This window comes from Rana temporaria, chromosome 4 (assembly GCF_905171775.1).
Source record: "Rana temporaria chromosome 4, aRanTem1.1, whole genome shotgun sequence".
Taxonomy (NCBI): domain Eukaryota; kingdom Metazoa; phylum Chordata; class Amphibia; order Anura; family Ranidae; genus Rana; species Rana temporaria.
Genome location: NC_053492.1, coordinates 177,607,215 through 177,627,096, shown reverse-complemented (window position 1 = coordinate 177,627,096; position 19,882 = coordinate 177,607,215). Strand labels below are relative to the sequence as shown.

General features: G+C 39.1%; 1 protein-coding gene across 3 annotated transcripts in view; it reads right to left on the bottom strand.

Annotated features, from left to right (window-relative positions):
• The window catches only part of KCNMB2 (potassium calcium-activated channel subfamily M regulatory beta subunit 2), a 607,102-nt gene that overhangs the window by 29,003 nt on the left and 558,217 nt on the right, over positions 1-19,882 (bottom strand). For all 3 annotated transcript variants that reach the window (XM_040349404.1, XM_040349403.1, XM_040349402.1), the window contains one exon: positions 14,202-14,397. In XM_040349404.1, the coding sequence (XP_040205338.1) occupies positions 14,202-14,397 (196 nt within the window). The remainder of the gene's footprint in view (positions 1-14,201; positions 14,398-19,882) is intronic.

Below are 19,882 nucleotides of genomic sequence, written 5' to 3'. Positions count from 1 at the left end.
CTGTGATATTGGAATGCTTGTGCAATATTGATCCAGATATTATCCAAAACTACCCCTCAGCACATATGAAATTTTAAAAGCATATCTACTATACTGTATGCTGTTTTTTTTTTATATTAGGAAATAAAAAATAGGAGTTTGGCTGAATGGTTGTTTTGGCATGAATACGGCTGAGTAGTATACAGGAACATGTTCAGTATGGAAATACTGCATTCCCGGCACAAACCTGTTCTGAGTTTGGCTTTCAACAGCTAAAAAGTTGTTAAAAATTCTGGACATACTGTAGCCAATTTGCATCATTTCCAACCACTTACAACAAAGAGTTCGTTACTTAATGTGTGGATAGCATACATTGTAGTCCTTATTCTACTCAGACAATAAATCAAACCCACTTAGGTTCTCCTATTCTACTATACTACTCAATAGACAAATCATAAATCAAAAATGAACTCCTAATTTATAACCTCACAATTAACATCTAGGCTCAAACAAACCATAAAAACATATCCCTTAAACTGACCCCACGTTAATACTGAACTTCACCCTTAAATGATAACTTTACCTCTTTATTAAAGTCATCATTTAAATAACACCCTCTCTCCTGCACTAAAGCCCTGTATACACAATCGGTTTGTCTGATGAAAACAGACCGATGACCGTTTTCATTGGACAAACCGATCGTGTGTGGGCCCCATCGGTTTGTTTTCCATCGGTGAAAAAAATAGAACATGTTTTAAAACTTTCCTATGGATAAAAAAAACGATAGAAAAAAAACATTGTCTGTGTGGAAGTCTCGGTCAAAAATCCACACATGCTCAGAATCAAGTCGACGCATTCTCGGAAGCATTGAACTTTATTTTTCTCAGCACATCGTAGTGTTTTACGTCACCGCGTTTGGACACGGTCGGATTTTTGATCGATGTTGTGTAGGCAAGACTGATGAAAGTCTGCTTCATCGCATATCCGACGAAAAAATCCATCGGATTAGATTCCATCAGATATCCGATCATGTGTACAGGGCTTTACTGTACATGTCCCGATCCCTGTAGAGCAGGGATATGCAATTAGCGGCCCTCCAGCTGTTGCAGAACTACAAGTCCCATGAGGCATAGCAAGACTCTGACAGCCACAAGCATGACATCCAAAGGCAGAGGCATGATGGGACTTGTAGTTTTGCAACAGCTGGAGGTCCGCTAATTGCCTATCCTTGCTGTAGAGCTTCATTTTTCAACCCACTGGTAAACCCATTCAAAAAGCTTTGTACTACTTCCATAGAATCCCCATTCATTTCTATGGAAAAGCTAATATCATAAGTAGCAATAGTGGTGGGATTCTACTGCACCTGTGTTGTGCAGCCTATTAAGTACATTAAAGATCTACAAATAGAGGGTAAGATGTGGGGAAATACAGGGGAGGAGGGTGATTACATGATGTAAACTGTACTTAAAATGCATTTATCCTTTAAAATGTAAGCAATAAACTTGCTACCCACCATTTGAAATAACATTGACTTAACCACTAACCAAACCCCTAACATCTAAATAACCCCTGATGCAGCATACTTGTGGTGACTGAAATACTGAGTTTAAAAGCTATCAATCCAGCACTGAAAACTAAACAAGTAAAAATATTCACTTAGGCCAAACCTTTTAAACATGCTTTCAATTCTGGTTTAAATTCTAAGAAAAAAAGATTGTAATAAAATACATTTATAAATTGCCTATGGACCCCCCAAAAATGTGCATGCATAGGGCTTATAACACATCCAGTAATACTCTAGTATTTACACTTTTACTTTAGTTCAGCTTACTTTACTGTGGTTTTCAATGTGTTTCAAAGGCCCAATAAATCAAGAAAGCCTTCAGGGCAATCAGGGGTGCAGCTGAGAAGCCCACAGAATAATGGCTGATATGGGAAGCATGATACTGCAGTGCAAACATCTTTCATACTTTCTGGAGTTGTACATGAATAGTGTTGCTCACGAATATTCGCATTGCGAATATTCGACTCGAATATAGCATATTCGAGAAATCGCGCTATATTTCGAATTTCGCGGTGAATATTCGCAATTCCGAATATTCGCATTTTTTCAATTTGATTTTTAAAACAGATCACATCCTATCGACGTCTAAAAGCATTGCTGGTATGATTAGAGACCCTGGGCCGAGTAGCTAAGCTGAGGCGATCCTTTTATGTTGCCAAATTGAAAAAAAAAAAATTGCGATTTTTCGCTATTGCGAATGCGAAAATTATTGCGAATTTTCGATAACTGTGGTAGGAGAACTCTGATTGTCTCTGATGCAAAAGGGGGGGGGCTTTGTGTATGTTTCTGTTATGAATATTTGTATGTTTGATATTATTATTTTTTGTAAGAAGGAAAAAATTGCGCATACCTTAAAAAAGGGGAGAATACAGCAGCAACTCAAAAATGTTATACAACATAAATTAATACAAGACAGAAAATGGAGTCGCTCTACAAGAATAAAAAATATGTCTAGTGACAAGACATGTGGGCAAATTATAAAATAAGCAAGCGCAAATAACTTGTGAAATACACAGTGAAACAAATATATAAAGAAATATAGTCCCAATAATAGAATAAAAATCTTTCATAAAAATGTCTTTGATATGTGAAGTGAAAAAAAGTCCAAAGCATGCAGCATGAACGTGTTCAATCTTCAAGGTGTTTGATTGACAAATGGCTGTGACAGATGGATAGAGTAAAGAATCACCACCAATGCAAAACACTTTTTATTCTCTATTGTAAAATATCACGAATATTCTGAGCCAATCAGAGTGCTCCTTCCGCATTTGCCGAATATTCGCAATTATTTTGTATTGTAAAATATCAAGAATATTCTGAGCCAATCAGAGTGCTCCTTCTGCATTTGCCGAATATTCGCAATTATTTTGTATTGTAAAATATCAAGAATATTCTGAGCCAATCAGAGTGCTCCTTCCGCATTTGCCGAATATTCGCAATTATTTTGTATTGTAAAATATCACGAATATTCTGAGCCAATCAGAGTGCTCCTACAGCATTTGTCGAAATTGCGCAATAAATATCGCATTCGCATGTTGCGATATTTCGATAAAATATCACGAATATTCTGAGCCAATCAGAGCGCTCCTCCAGCATTTCTCGAAATTGCGCAATAAATATCGCATTCGCATGTTGCGATATTTCGATAAAATATCACGAATATTCTGAGCCAATCAGAGTGCTCCTACCGCAGTTATCAAAAAATCGCAATTATTTTCGCATTCGCAATAGCGAAAAATCGCAATCATTTAATTTCGATAAAATATCACGAATATTCGAATTTAGCGAATATATCTCGAATATTCGAATATATATTCGAGATATATCGCGAAATCGAATATGGCATATTCTGCTCAACACTATACATGAACACAAAGGTCTAATGTGTCTTTTAATCTTTACAGTTAAAAAAATACTAAGAATTATATGAAGAATGTCCCTTTTTCAGTTCTTCCATCTGTTGTCTTCTTACAGTATTAACAACAGAATGATATTTGGCATCAATTATCTTGGCCTGTTTGGATGCAAAGAGAAGTCAACCATCTTGGCAGATAATGAAAGGAAATAGTAGATGAGATTTAGTGTTCAGTAAACAGCAGACTGCTTTCACAGATCACTGCTTTACTTGTAGTTTCTATAGAGTTCATCGGCCTGGTGGATTTTAAAAAATATAGAAAAATGCTACTTGCTATTCAGAGTTGTCAGGGCTGTCAAGATTCACTGAACACGGCTGTATGATTCAAGATCATAACAATGCCTAAAGAAGGCAGAGGGAATATACACAAGCAGGTGCTGGAATAAACGTCAGCAGCCAAAGACTCTAAAGTGTAGTATAAGGTGACCATTTAAAGAAGAAGAAAATCACCAGTACTGTGTAACAGCTAACCTGGCAACAAAAACACAAACACTGTAAAGACTAAGGGGTTGATTTGATAAAAGCAAATAGACTGTGCACTTTGCAAATGCTGTTGCGCCCTGCAAGGGCTTTGTAAATGAAGTGAAGCTTCACTGTGCAAAGAATACCCAATCACATGCAAGGAAAAGAACAAAAAAAAGCATTTTTGATTTCACATGATTGGATTATGCAAGTCAGCGGAGCTTCCCATTATTTATTAAGCTGTGGAGAAATGTTCCTTTCAGAGTGCAACTGCACTACAAAGATAAGGATCATTTTAGCAATTTAACTATATATTTTTTTTAACTCTCAGTTGAAATAACTATCCTTACCATGGCGTTTGAGCTTTGTGAATTGAGCTATAAAGAAATACACTACAGTTCATGGGGAAATCTAAGTATGTGCAAAACACATAGATCATTTAGCCATATGGGAAATAAAATTGAGCAGAGAGCGGTAAAAGTACTTGCCATTGTTTTTTAGTGCTCCACTGTGAAACCTGCCCTATTCAAATGTTTCCATAGTGTAGGGTGATCTTTTTTTATCTCTACATCAAACTGGAGAGTGCAAAATCTAGTGCAGCTCTGCATAGAAACCAACCAGTTTCTAGGTTTTATTGTCAAAGTTTTAGTTTATTGTATCTTGAAGTATAGGCTTTGCAAGAATTGCAAGAGTTCGAAATCAGGGATTTTTTTATTTGGACATAGCACAGGTCACATAGCCACGAAAAATAGGATCCTTCACTTCTGCACTGCTCTCATTTTTGCAGCACCAGAAAAAGAACACTAGGGTTGATTTACTAAAACTGGAGAGTGCAAAATCTGGTGCAGCTGTGCATGGTAGCCAATCAGCTTCTAGCTTCATGTGGTAAAACAAAGGAATTGTATCGCTCCAGGCAAATCATTAGGTCTACACTACTATAAAGCAAGCCATGACAGTCTCAGTCCAGAGGCAAAAGATGCAGAATAATGAAGAAAAGGGTGACCGGACTTCCAGCATGAAAAAAATATTTTCCTAATTTGTAATGGAATTTCAATAAAATAATTATTTTATGCTGGAAGTACCGTCACCCTTTTCTTCATCATTCAGCTTTTAACTTCAGCTTGTTCAATTAAAGTGTTCGTTACCCTAAAAAAATAAAATAAAAATAGATACTGTTCCCTTAAAGCATGCATACACGTATAGTGCTTATGCTGTGTCATTTGGCCCATTGTATAACCTAAAATACCTGGCTGATCCTGCCTGGTTCTGCCCTTCCCCCTGTAAAACAGTTTATCATGGCTGCTGAGCCCTGACACTGTGGTCAGTAGTTAATGTGCCTCTATCATTCGCAGCCCTGCTCTGTACTTCTCTTTCCTCCTCTCACACCTCCCCTCCCTGCCTGTCAGCTTGAGACACTGCCCGCCCCTCCCCCCACTGCTATAACAACTATATTATATTTATCCCATCCCCTCTGTTAAATAACAATATTTGTCCCAGTGTCTGAGCTGTATAAAAACTATACTGATTTCTACCTTATATCAGAGCATCTCCCGGCGCTCACCTGACTGCTCGTCTCTCTCCTCCGCTCCTCTCAGCTGATGTCAGCGGGGGATTCTCTGTCCCTCCCACTGTAGCTGTCAGCCTGGGAGAAGAGAGAGATGAGGAGTCATGTGAGAACCAGGAGACGATCTGATATAAGTTAGAAATCGTCATCTTTTTTATATAGCTCAGACACTGAGACGCCTATTTTTATTTTACAGATGCATTGGGATGAATATAATATAGTGGCTTAACAACCACTTTTAGCTTTGACAAGAAACCTGGAAGCTGATTGTTTTTTTCTGAAGAGCTGCACTAGCCTTTGGACTCTGCATTCTTAGTAAATCAACCTCTCTGTGTAGTATCCACCATTTGAAGAAGCTCTGATTGTCACAAAAACAGCAGGCAGCTGGACCTATGATAAGCTCACTTGTGCTGTGTTTCCAAAAAAATCCAACTTTATAAAACCTTTTTTGTTGATTCATACCTTTCTGAAAAAATATCTTTCATTTTCAACATATCTTTTCCCCTATTGATTAATGAATGGGAGTGTCAGTGTATTTTACACCACCTATGAAAAGTCAATGTTGCAAAATAATGAACCAATCAGACAAGCAATAAAAGAGACATGCACCAGTTGGGAAACGGGAGCTGTATCTACTCACTAGATGATAGTGCTAGGGGAATAGTATGTATAAGTGTACATTAGGCTTGGATTCTGTTATAAATCAATTACTTGAGATATATACTATATATAGTACAGTATAAAGGTGTTGTAACTTATAACGACAAATGAGGTCATGTACATTTTTATCCCTGTTTAGAAGGCACACACGCAAGGTATATTTTTTCAGACAATACCTCTTTCAAAAAGTTGTTTTTAGTCTTTAATGGCCTTAGCAAGCACTCTTCATGGTGCTGAAACATGTTTAAAAATGAATTCACTTACTAAATTAGCTCAATGGCTAGAAGACTGAACAACTTCTGCTCTGAAAGACAAATGCTGCAGAGATCCACAATTATTCTAAAATAACAAAGCCTCCAGATATTTCATTTGTAAATGAAGATCTTTTTTTTCTAATACTGCTGAATTTATTATCATATGTTCTTCAGCACTATTCAAACTATGCATTTATAACTGCTCTGTAGCACATTATCCACACAACTGTTAATATAAATTAAACTGACAGTTAACTAAGGTGTTGTAAGATAGGCCTGTATACGGTTTAATTATTCATAGCATAATATATGGAGGCCTAACTCCAAACAAAACACTTTTATAGAGTTAGGGAGAATTAATATTTTTGTCAGTATCTTACCGTGGTCTGTGACTCAATTGTGGAGATTTTTCTTCCCCTTGTGTCATCAAGCCAGGAAAAAACATGATAGCAATAAAGCCTCACAGAGGTACTAACTTAACCCTTCCTACTAAACATAGTGGTTTATGCTGTGTCTTTTTCCATTAGAGATATTTCCCCCATTTCCTGTCCCTGTGAAACCCTGTTAGTAGGACAGGGGGTGATAAATCACCCAGGGGGTACACAGAGAACAATAAGAACTGGTTCTAATCCTTTCCAACTCCACGGAAGCAAAATAGTTCTGGCTGTAACTGGTCTTTATAGGTGCACTAACCTTAAAAGCTCTTATGCCGCGTACACATGACCGTTTTTTCCATTGGAATAAACTCTGATGGGTTTTTCCGACGGAATTCCGCTGTAACAGCTCTGGTGAAAGGGAGTGAACCACAACTGCGGCTAGCAAGGAATTTCAATGCACTTCTCTATGTGAGAATTTAGTATTGGACCCCAGGCGTCACTCCACACAAACAGGAGTTTGGGTGTTCTCTACATCATCTCTCTCTCACATAAAGGAATGCGTTGAGCTTCTAGGGATGATCGCAATACAACACGATTCACAAGGAGATTCCAATGCACAACTGTATGCAAATGATTACCAGTATTGGACCCCAGGCGTCACTCCACACAAACAGGAGTTTGGGGGTTCGCTACATCATATCACTTAAACATACAGTAGTGCATTAGGCCACTAAGGGAGTAGGTATGTATTACCTCCAACCCTGAGCATAGAAAAGTTAGAGCGAACATGTTCAGTAACTTAGGGCATGGGCCCATAAGCAATCAAGAACTTATGTCAAGCACGTAGTAAATACTGTATGCAATAGCAATTTACTTAAGAGGGACAACTTTAGCGTAATGGAATTGAAAGTGTATGTCCCTTTAAGATATTCCTCAGCGGTCAGCTGAAGACACAGCAAATAATCCCAAGCAGCAGGATAGCATTAGGTAAGGTAGGTTTTTAATACAGTACTAGTAAAAGCTATATGTGAAGCGGGTAATTGTAATAGTACTTATCCGTATTGCAGAGGATGGGTGTTGTGGTCTGATGGCAACAATGGGATTTCTGTAGTGCAGCGTCTTCTGGAGGAAGATATCCTTAAGGTGTCCGAGCATGGCAGTCTGCATTAGCTTCAATCAGACGGGCATCCAGGGTGGCATGGTTCAGGCTTAAGGATTGCTGGTACCCATAGTGCTCTGGTAGCCAAGCCGGCTGCGGCCGACAAAAATAGAGCAGTGTGCTATCTGCACACTGCTCTCTTTATAGGTGAGAGGCAGGTGCAGGGAGAAACAGCCGTAATTCACGGCACACTTCCGCATTTCAGGCTGGAATGCATGCGGCGTCTGGCGATGATGACGTCATCACGTGGTCGCCGTAATGCATTCCAGCGTGGAACGCATTACGGCGCTAGGAGCACCTGTTACATCCGCTCAAGCTGTCTTGCATACACAGGGACACACCAAATTCCGACTGTCAAGAACGCGGTGACGTACATCACTACGACGAGCCTAGAAAATGAAGTTCAATGCTTCCGAGCATGCGTCAAATTGTTCCCGAGCATGAGTGTTTTTTTCTCTGTCGGAATTCCATACAGATGAACGGAATTTAGAATAGAATGTTAAGTCCGTCTGAATATCTGATGAAAAAATTCCGTCTGACTTTTTTCATCGGAAATTCCGACCGTGTGTACGTGGCATTACAGATTATTCCTGTTGTCTGTATCCCTATTGTAGAAAATGGCCTTTACCTTTGTTCCAAAGATACACCAAAATGTAAAATCTGTCCCAGAGAACACCATGGTTGTCACCAGAACATGTGTCCCCATTGTAAATGTTGTACTTTTCCTTCTGCCCTGGTGATTGATGACAGTCATCAGTATGGAAAATGAGAATTAATTGGCCAAATAGGGAATCTCCACACTACCCACCAATAGAATAAATGTGTTGGCTTGAGTTTTAAACATATATCTAGCTCAGGTCTCAACTATCTTATAAGGATATAACAATACTGTTAGATCATTCTCAATATCGAGTATTACAGACGATAATTAGTGCTCACTTGTATAATCCTATGAGAAGTGTTGGCACAATGTGAATTTGGTAAAATAGACAGCTGGGAGCCACAAGCACATTGGAAGAGCCACAGACAGTAAATAAAATGTAAATGGTAAAACCTGGATAGGAATCAAGTGACTGAAACCCAGGTTTCTTTTAAAGTGATATGATTTTAGGTATATCATTCAATGTCAAACTGAGCTCTAAAGTTACAAGGAATTATGGGCTATATTGGTACCTCATCCCTATTTTATGCTAGAAATAGAAATAGACTTATAACGGTATCAGAGAGAACCATAAGCAGCCGTTTATATTATATTTTCTTTATTACAAAAATTTTAATCTATACATAACATATTATTCATAAAACCACAAAAACATTGGTTCAATACAGATATTATTAGGCCAATCAGATTCTATAATATTGACTCTATTGTTACTCAAGAGGTTAACGCGTTTCACAAAAATTGCTTCTAAAGCTCTAAAGTTGAATGCACACTAATTAGTATTGTAGCTGTGATGCAGTACATTCACTATTCTGTTAACTTGATGAGTAATGAGTACAGATGATACTTTAAATTAAGTGTAGTCGACACTGTATAATATCTTAACATTCAAGAATTCAGGAGTGTTTGAAGCTCTACAAGCTCATCTATATTTAGTGCATGAATGGGTACACAGCATGAGGTCTTCAAGTAACCATATGCTTTTAAAGGATCCAGGCATGATTGACTTACAGACAATTCTGGCTATTCTGCCTTAAACTATCATAACTTTAAAGACTTACTTATGAAGCATTTAAATCTGACCCTTTTTAAGCTTTACTTACTGTTGATTCATTTTGTTAAAGCATTACACATGCAGTATTTTCGTGATTTTAAAGGTAGTTGTACTTACATTTTTTAGGTTTAAGCCCCCTTTCACACTGGTGCGGCATTGAAATCCTGCTACTTCAGTGCAATTTCAAAGCCACATATCAGTGTAATTTGCACTGCCAATTTCATTGCAGCTTGCGACTTCATACAGCAAACCTCTATGCAAGTCACAATGAAATCGGCAAAAGTTAGTGCAGGAGCCTTATTTGAATGGTTCCATTTCTGACAATGGGCTGTGACTTGTCATGCAATTTGTAACTGTCAAATTGCATGACAAATCGCACCAGTGTGAACGGGGGCTTATACACAGCGTTAACATTTTAGCAATGTAACTACAGAAATGTAAATCTCAGTGTAAAAAGCTACCTTTTTTGAAAACAAATATCCTTACTCTGGTGTTTGAGCTTTGTGAATTGAGCCTTTTGAATTTTAAGAAAAACACTACAGTTCATGGTGAAATCTAAGTGTGTGCAAACATATGGATCATTTATCCATATGGAAGATAAAAATGAGCAGAGAGTGGTAAAGTACTTGACCAGCTGGATGACAAGTCACACTCAAGTGCACTTCTCAACAATCCTCAATTTAAGATTAGATTCAGAGTACCATGCCTCCCCAGTTTGTACAAGCAGTAGGGCATGCCACTCCTCTGCAGCCACCATTCCTCATATTAATACACCTCCACAAAACTACCATCTGTTAAAACTTCATCCTCCTTTCAGTCTTCTTGCAATTCCAAGTCACATACTGACTGGTTAGCATTCTGTATAAAGTCACCCAAAGTGGAACTCTCTATTTTTATGAATGGTTTACATCCCAAAACCCGATACATATAAAACATCTCTGTGTGATTTTGCACAGGACTCAAAAGGAGGGTGGAAGGGGGTTGTAAATATAAAAATATTAATTTGACAGCCGTTCACAGTTATAAGTATATACTGTATGTCTAAAAAGTTAGATTTTTACATAAAACACATTGTTACTGGTTCTCTTTAAATATTGCCATTCAGCTAAAAAAATAAAAAGCCCAGTAATAAAATAAAATAAAAAAAGCAAACAGTTTTTACTGCAATATTTTCAATATGGAGCTGTCCCTTGCAGTGATTGCTTTCCACCACCAGATGTTCTTACTCTTCTGATTATAATGGCTGACAGGGTAATGCAACCCATGTCATTGACCTGCGCATTGGGGTAGCATGATCATGCAATCTAGCTATTACTGCACTGAAGAAACGTATGCTTTTTTACTAACACAGTAAGGATTGCTTATTGAAGCAGGAGGAGAGGAAGGACCTAGGGCAGTGATGGTGAACATTGGCACTCCAGATGTTTTGGAACTACATTTCCAATGATGCTCACCTACACTACAGAGAGCATGGGCATCATGGGAAATGTAGTTCCAAAACATCTGGGGTTCCAAGGTTCGCCATCACTGACCTATGGCATCATCAGACCTTCTAGAAGAATCTTAGAAAAAGGATATAATATATACAGATAGTGTTATTTTTATTTTCATGTAGACTTCAGCTTTACAGTAATTCTATTTTGACACTGCTTCCTGGTCCCAAAGAGACAGGCTAGTCAACCTGACCATGGGTAGCGTTCCTTACCTGGATCTTATGATCTCCCACATACAAGCCAGAAAGAAACAAGATTAGTAAGATTGATAATCATTGATTGTCCTCACCTGGGGGCTCACCTGTGCCCACCACCCTAGACCAGCAAGCCATCACAAAGGACCTGTTCATCTGTGAGGAAGCGATCACACCCTGCAGATCTGTTCTTGGAATCCCTCTTGGCTTGGTGTCCTTATTCCATGGATGGAGTTTTCTATAGGCATATTAACCTCTTGGTTGTGGTAAGCGTCTTTCCATTAGGTGGTGGTCTCCTCACAAGAAGTCAATCTCACGGTGGTGTTTGTTTATCCTGCTTGTGGGGTCTGCCTGATCCCTTAATCATCATTTGGGACTACATTATTATTTATTATTTTTATTTCTATTTACCCCCATTTAAGTTTTTATTTTGGGGTTCAGAGACTTTGGTACTATATTGAGTACTGGCACTTTGTTGCTGGTCAATTCCATTGGCGCAGTTTATCTTTTGTATTATGCTATTTATGTTTGTCACATTTTATTGCTGCCTTTGATCTTTATTGATGCTATTTTTTATTTGGTTAGTGCAGTCTTTTCTCCTATAAGATTAGTAAACACAAAGAGCTCAGTGCACTCCATACAGCAATGCAACCCAGTCATAGGGTGGTTAAATGGCGCATGGTTCAACCAAAGCATAAGTTCAATCTAAGATATCACCAGCACACCATGTTTAGACAAACAGACAACACACTTTAATGTCACTAAAAGAAAACAGTCATGTTTCAAGGCCACTAGGGAACTTTTCCTTACTACTGCCTGACTGGTCTCGAAATAGTGCTGCTTTCTGTTGGTGACATTAAAGTGTCCTGTCTCTTTATCTATATATGGTGTGCTGGTGATATCTTGGACTAGAAACAATATCAAGTCAAGCTCTGCCAATTTTTAATACTTCCGTAACTTTATAGTTGAAACATCCTGAGCCCACAGCACCATTCTAGACCGATGTTCTCACCCATCCGGGGATAAGCAGGTTGTCGGCTCAAAGAAGCCTGTCCTGGCTGATCATCGTAGAAAATAGATAAATAAAAGCAATAATCTAAACTTCATGTACTTTTATTCAAGCATCAACAGTATAGCTGCAATCATGTGATTACAACATTAGCGGTGAAACGCATTAAGGTGCGTAGTGGTTTATTTTGGTTGTAGACATCATGATTGCAGCTATACTCGAAAAGTCCTGCTAGCCGCATCTTTGGAGCGGTATAGAAGCGGGGTGTTTACCGCTCCTATATCGCGCCTTTCCATTGAAATCAATGGGAAACCGCGGTAATACCACTGGCAATGCGCCTCTGCAGAGGCGCATTGCCGGCAGTATTAACCCTTTTTCCACCGCTATCGGGAGTTAAAACTGCTGTAAATATGACGGTATATCGGCGCTAAAATTCACGCCGCTATACCGCCACGGCACCTCCGCTGCCCCATGTGAAAGGGGCCTTATTCATCTTTTCACTTCAGTATTGAAACAAAAATGTATCTCATTAAAGCAGCTATGAGAAGAAAGTGTCACCAGCACACCAGGATCTCCAAAATTGGGTCCAAACTTTAATCACATAGTATAAAAAAAAGCAATGTTTCAGAGCCACGCAGGACCCCTTCATCATGCATGTAACATGCATTGGGAGTAATGCATTGGAGGTTCATTAAAGCAACTGACTCTTTACAGATTGGTGGAGTGGGACTTTGCCATTCGGAAGCTTCCCTACAACCACTTTGCATATTATTTTATATATACTGTGATTCTGTACTTGTCAAATATGCGGCAGAAAGCTCCCTCCACTGAGTCTGGCTGCAACTATTTTAACTGTGGGCAGCTGAAGCTGCTGTCTGTTCACTTCCTGGATTTACCAAGACACAGAGGCACACCCCAAGCTCTGCAGCTCTCATCGGCCCTCTTATGACTTACCCCCTCCTGCCTTCCTGGCAAACTCTCAGGAGAGTAAGAGAGAGAGAGCTGTGCATGATGTCATATGCCTAAGATAATGACCAGACAAGAAACAGGAAGTGGGCTGTATAAGGTATTTACTGGTAGAAAAAAATGTTTTACTATCCAAAGTCAAAACAATAGGGGCCGAAGATTTAATAGATTGAAAGTCAAAAAAATTACTGGTCTGCTTTGAGGACTTTCCCATTTGCAGGCACAAAGTTGCAATTCTATGTTCACATTCATATACCCTAAATGCTGTACTACTGCAAAAACTAATACTCATGGTTAGTTATTAGAGGAAATAGGGCTTTGGGAAACATTTTTTACATGTAGTGGCCAACCCAGAATTTCAGTGCTTACTTTATACACAGTAAGCAAACACAAAACCATGTTGGCAAATTTCATATATAAACATAAATTCTGTTAGTTAAGAATACAAACTCTGAATCATGGGAATGTAACTGTAAGCAAAAATAAGCAACAACCAAAAACATGTCTGAAGCCTCGTACACACGACCGAGAAACTCGATGGGCGAAACACATCGTTTTGCTCGTCGAGTTCCTTGTTAGGCTGTTTAGGAAAAAGAAGACATGCTCTCTTTTTGGCTCGACGAGATCCTCCACAGTTTCCTCGTCAAAAAGTGTACACACGACCGGTTTCCTCGGCAAAAAAAAAATACCAGCAAATTTCTTGCTGGTTTTTGCCGAGAAACTCGGTCGTGTGTACGAGGCCTAAGAGTTTACCCTGTTGCATCTTCCAAGTTTGTGTCTCTAGGCAAATCCAAAACTGTATCACAAATTTTGTTTTCTGTACATTAGAGAATATTATATCTATGCCTGAAAATTACAGAACTCCCAAAATAAAAAGTGTTCACTCCTACCTCTGTATTTACTTTCAAAGTTTCCTCATTGTGGTACAGAAGAACCTTCTGTCCCGATAAGGTCAGGTTTACATGGACCTGTAGACAGGGGTACTGTGAGATTTTCCAGCAGTCTGGACCACAGCTAAAAGAGCAGTTGAAGGTTTCTGTTATCGAAGCATTCAATAACGTGCATTGAGTTTCTACTGTCCACACACTGAAAAATATAAAAGAGGTCAACAATATGAAATGTTTGAACTGTAAACATTCACAGTGCAATATAGTGATACAAAATACAATGAATACAAGCGTTTCAAGAACAATAAATAAAGTTGTTGCGTATCAAGTCAGTCACATATACCGTTTCAGCAAGTTATTTCCCATTCATGTAACAAAACAACATCATCTTCTTCTTGTAATAAAAACAATTTGCATTGCCATTATCTGCATACAAAAAATACTATTGGCCAGTTAGACCCGTGGCTTCATAATGTTCATAAGTGTTGTCTTTTTCTGCATGAAACTGTGTAGCAACCATAGGTGTAGGGGGTGCAGAAATATCCACATTTTTGGAATGTGTGTTGTTGTCTCTACTGTAGCAGTAAGAGGCAATCTAAAATTGGAAAAGATTGCCCGGCCACCGCACACCTCACCCATCCCGAGTTTTTAGCAGGTAAAATCAGCCTCAGCTTGATTCCTCTTAGCCACGTCCCCAGCTAAGGCTGCTTTTACCTGCTAACCACTCGGCTGGCTGAGGTGTGCGGCGGCTGGGCTATCTCTTCCTATTTCTACAGCATTCTTTGGGTCTGAATGAACCTTTCCTCAACCTGCACACTCACTAGTCAGCTGCATCCAACTCATCAAACCTTAATAGCCTAAGCAGGGACCTTTAGGCATTTATCGTGGTCACAGGAAATCTGGCACCTTATTTTTCACCCCTAAATGGGCCACACCCCAAGCAACATACCATATACTCCTCTTCCTTGGTCATTGTTACAGAGTGTTGGAGAAAAAAAGTGACCATTTGACAACATAACAATTGGTCTGTAGGTGTTGGAGCTGGAACGGTAGACAGATTTACCATTTCAGCACCTGTATACCTTTAAAGAACCCCAGAAATTTTTACATATTATCTATGGGCCTTTTGTTTCAATGATACATCTGTCATTATATACGTAAAAAAAAACTATTTCCAGGGACTCTGGCATTAGTATTCCACAAGCTTGTTTAAAAAAGAGTGCCCCACAAGTTGGGGCCCCGGTGCTGGGAATTCAGGCACCTCTCCCAGAGTAGCACCTATGGGCATGAGCCTACCCTTCCTAATTGAAAATCTATCTCCATTATTCCAGGGCTTGTAAATTCTTATAAAAGCCTTGATACACGCATGAAAAGATAAAGGTGCTGAAGATGTATGCACATACATGATTAAGTTCTTACATGTGCCAAAATATGGTAATCCCCTTGCTTTAGCAAGTATTGTATGGGGGCTTGCCGGAGTGATAGTACATACTATAAATATGCTACAATAATTATTTACTAATGTAACCATAAATGCTGTGTATTCAATTTTCACAAACAAATAGGTCGCATCTGAAGGTAGGGCTGTGTTAGACAACTGAAAGAAAGCAGTTGTGTCCAAACTGTAATTTTCTATTTTCTGGACCCAAACTGTTTTGGCTCATTAACCTCCTGAGTGGTATTCCCGAGTCTGGCTCGGGGTGGGATTTCTGCACCAATAGCGGTAACCCTGAGCCACACTCTGAATCGCATCGCAGTATCCACAGGCAGAGTTTACTTACCTTGTCTCTGGATCCTGCGATGCCTCGCCAGTGTGAGTAAGCTGTCTCCTCGCTCGATTCACACAGTGCCGAGTGCCCCCGAGCTCCATTCCCTGCGATGTTACGACGCACGGGGGCGGAGATCGGCACCAAATCTTACAGATTACAGTACTGTGTAAAATAATTACACACCCACTTTGTCCCTAGTGGTCTGCCCAGTGTCCTACATGCACTTTTATATTATAAATACTGTTCTTTCTGCCTGGAAACTGGAGATTGTCCATAGCAACCAAAAAGTGTCCCTTTACATCAAAAGTGGTTTTAGACCAGCTAGAAAACAGCGATAATAAATTAGAATCACTCGCAGAATTGAGCGATAGCGATTTGTGGGGAAATTCGTCATCAAACAATAAAAGTAATGACAGCGACAATGCTGCAACTGAGCAAATTTCAGTGTTTTTGATTTAATTACATTATTGAATAATTGTTATTATAATTATATTATTATTTGGTATAATTATTTATAGTTATTTATTATATTATAATTTATGATTTTGTGTTTCAAACTTTAACATACCCGAGATGTCTACTAGACTTCTGTTTGGTCAGATTTAAGTGAGTTATTCCTAAGAATTACAGGCCTACAATATAAAATGCCAAATTTCCATGCAAAATAACGGTACCGCTTTCAGCACCTAAAATCTGAAACAATCATACCGCCAGGGAGGTTAATGGTTAACATATTCAGGTTCAGATGCTGGTATATAACATTAGAATTTACATACAAAACTTAAGTGATGTGTAACCAGTAATCCTTGTATATTATATTCAGGTAGTTAGTCAAGTAAATGTAAAATATATAAGCAGCCAGTTGGTGGAGTTGTAGTCTCCTTTTCATATGCTGTGCATGTTCTGGCAACCACAATGTTGTAAGATACATGTTGTTCACAATAGCCTGAGTCAGATTAGTGACTCATCCCTTATCACACAGCTCAATACTAAAGGTGTATACACACAGATCAAAATTTGGTTCATCAGGGACCAGACTAATTTCAGTCTGTGTGAGGCACTCCCTGTTCGACAGTAGTCAATCAGTAGATCGACTTCTGTCAAAAGGGACAGTCTAGACACTTGAATTCCATCAGAAGCTGCAGAAAAATCCACACTCTCAGAATACAATAGCATAGCGGAGAGGATTCCTCCATCCACCACCCGCACTGTGGATGGGGGAATTCGTTTTTTTTCTCATTCAGCCAACCACCATAACACAAAAAAAATAAGTACATATACCCATCTTTAGTTTCATTAAGCCTTGGTTAGCTAAAATTATGTAACTACTGCTGCTGTGCTGTCTATTTAGCTAACTCAGAGTGCTTTGCGAATCATTTGTCATACAAATAGTTATAAAAAATGTAATGTTTAAAAACATTATAATAAATTTACTCAGAATACATTATAATTTCACTTTAATAAAAATCCAACCTGCATACAATTTAGCACTATTTAGGACTATGCAAAAGCCCAACAGACACCTATGGAACCACTGTTATCTCAAGGGAACAGACATATATCAGTTTAAATAATGATGAAATCAATAAGCTCCTGTGCAGACCATTAAAAGTCTGTGGGTACCTTTAGGATTACAAAAGTAAAGATATAACAGGAGGAAAAAAATAATATATTTTTCAGTAATTAGCACACAAACCTAGTAAAAGTCATTGCCATTTAATCAGCATTTATGCAATAAAAATAGTAAAGACTTAATCTAATTGCTTCAGTGCTACAGAAAATGAAACCTAATAAAGTGGTCATATTTGTCACCTGAAACTTCAGTTGAAATGATTAATCTGCTTAGAGGCAATACTAATAAGATTGAAGTGATCCGCTATACATGACCTGAATAAAAGAGCTCAAATGAATATCATGCTGGTAGTGTAACAACTTTATAAAGCATTTAAGTTTCTTAGTGAAATTAATAAAAAAAAAAGACAGCCTGCTTGCTGTCTGGCATTAGTAATTACTTTAATTTACATGGCTGATTGCTAGATAACAGCTATTAGTCAAGTCCTTTTCCAATTGCAAGGCAATGGCAAGATTATATTTTTGCTAATAAGGAGGGGCCAGTCTCTTAAAGGGTATCTAATCCTAAAAACAATAATATAATACAGTATATTGCAGCTCAGATGTGGATGATTTATTCATTTTTTTCAGCCTTTGCCCCGATTTCCCTCCTTTAATTTAATGCAGCACTTTACACCTACAGTATCTCACAAAAGTGAGTATACCCCTCACATTTTTGTAAATATTTTTTATATCTTTTCATGTGACAACACTGAAGAAATGACATGTTGCTACAATGTAAAGTGGTGAGTGTACAGCTTGTATAACAGTGTACATTTGCTGTCCCCTCAAAATAACTCAACACACAGCCATTAATGTCTAAACCGCTGGCAACAAAAGTGAGTACACCACTAAGTGAACATTTCCAAATTGGGCCCAATTAGCCATTTCCCTCCCCAGTGTCATGTGACTAATTAGTGTTACAAGGTCTCATGTATGAATGAAGAGTAGGTGTGTTAAATTTGGTGTTATCGCTCTCACACTCTCATACTGGTCACTGGAAGTTCAACATGGCACCTCATGGCAAAGAACTCTCTGAGAATCTGAAAAACATAATTATTGCTCTACATAAAGATGGCCTAGGCTATAAAAAGATTACCAAGACCCTAAAAATTGAGCTGCAGCACGGTGGCCAAAACGGCGTTTTAAAAGGACAGGTTCCACACAGAACAGGCCTTGCCATGGTCAACCAAAGAAGCTAATTGCACGTGCTCATCGTCATATCCAGTTTGTCTTTGGGAAATAGATGTATGAGTACTGCCAGCATTGCTGCAGAGGTTGAAGGAATGGCGGGTCAGCCTGTCAGTGCTCAGACCATACGCCGCACATTGCATCAAATTGGTCTGCATGTCTGTCATCCCAGAAGGAAGCCTCTTCTAAAGATGATGCACAGGAAAGTCAGCAAACAGACGAAGGACATGGATTACTTGAAAAAAGGTCCTGTGGTCTGATGAGACCAATATAAAATTATTTGGTTCAGATGGTGTCAAGCGTGTGTGGCGGAAACCAGATGAGAAGTGCAAAGACAAGTGTGTGTTGCCTACAGTTAAGCATGGTGGTGGGAGTGTCATGGTCTGCGGCTGCATGAGTGTTGCTGGCACTGGGGAGCTACAGTTTTTTGAGGGAACCATGAATGTCAACATGTACTGTGACACACTGAAGCAGAGCATGTTCCCTTCCCTTTGGAGTCTTGACCACAGGGCAGTATTCCAACATGATAATAACCCCAAACACACTCCCAAGACAACAACTGCCTTGCTAAAGAAGCTAAGGGTAAAGGTGATGGACTGGCCAAGCATGTTTTCAACCTAAACCCTATTGAGCATCTGTGGCAGTGTCACTTTTCTCCTGCCAGTAAATGCCAGTAAGAGGAAAGGGTTGCCAGTAAAAAATATGGCTGTGACGCTTGGCTCGGAACTGGGCATGCACAGCTCATGTCCGGAGCCAGCCAGGGCCATCCAAGTTCCTGCTACAGTGTGTTTGGGTGGTACGGCGGGGTGGCAGGTCTGGCGGAGACGGTGCCTGAGTGTGTCGTGTGATGTCATGGGGCAAGGGAGCCTAGCAGAGCGGCCAGAGCCTGGTGTGCGGGTCTGTGAGATGGAAGCAAGTCCCTGAGCCACTTACTTGCTGTATTGAAAATAAAATATGAAATATGCTTTTAACCTTAATATATACCTTAAATCACATTGCTAATTGCTATTGTACTTGTGTGTAGCCTAAATACTGAAATTTGCACTTACAACTATAATTTCGTAACTTTTGGAAATGTCAGTAAAAACTTGGCAGTGCCAGTAAATTTAGGGT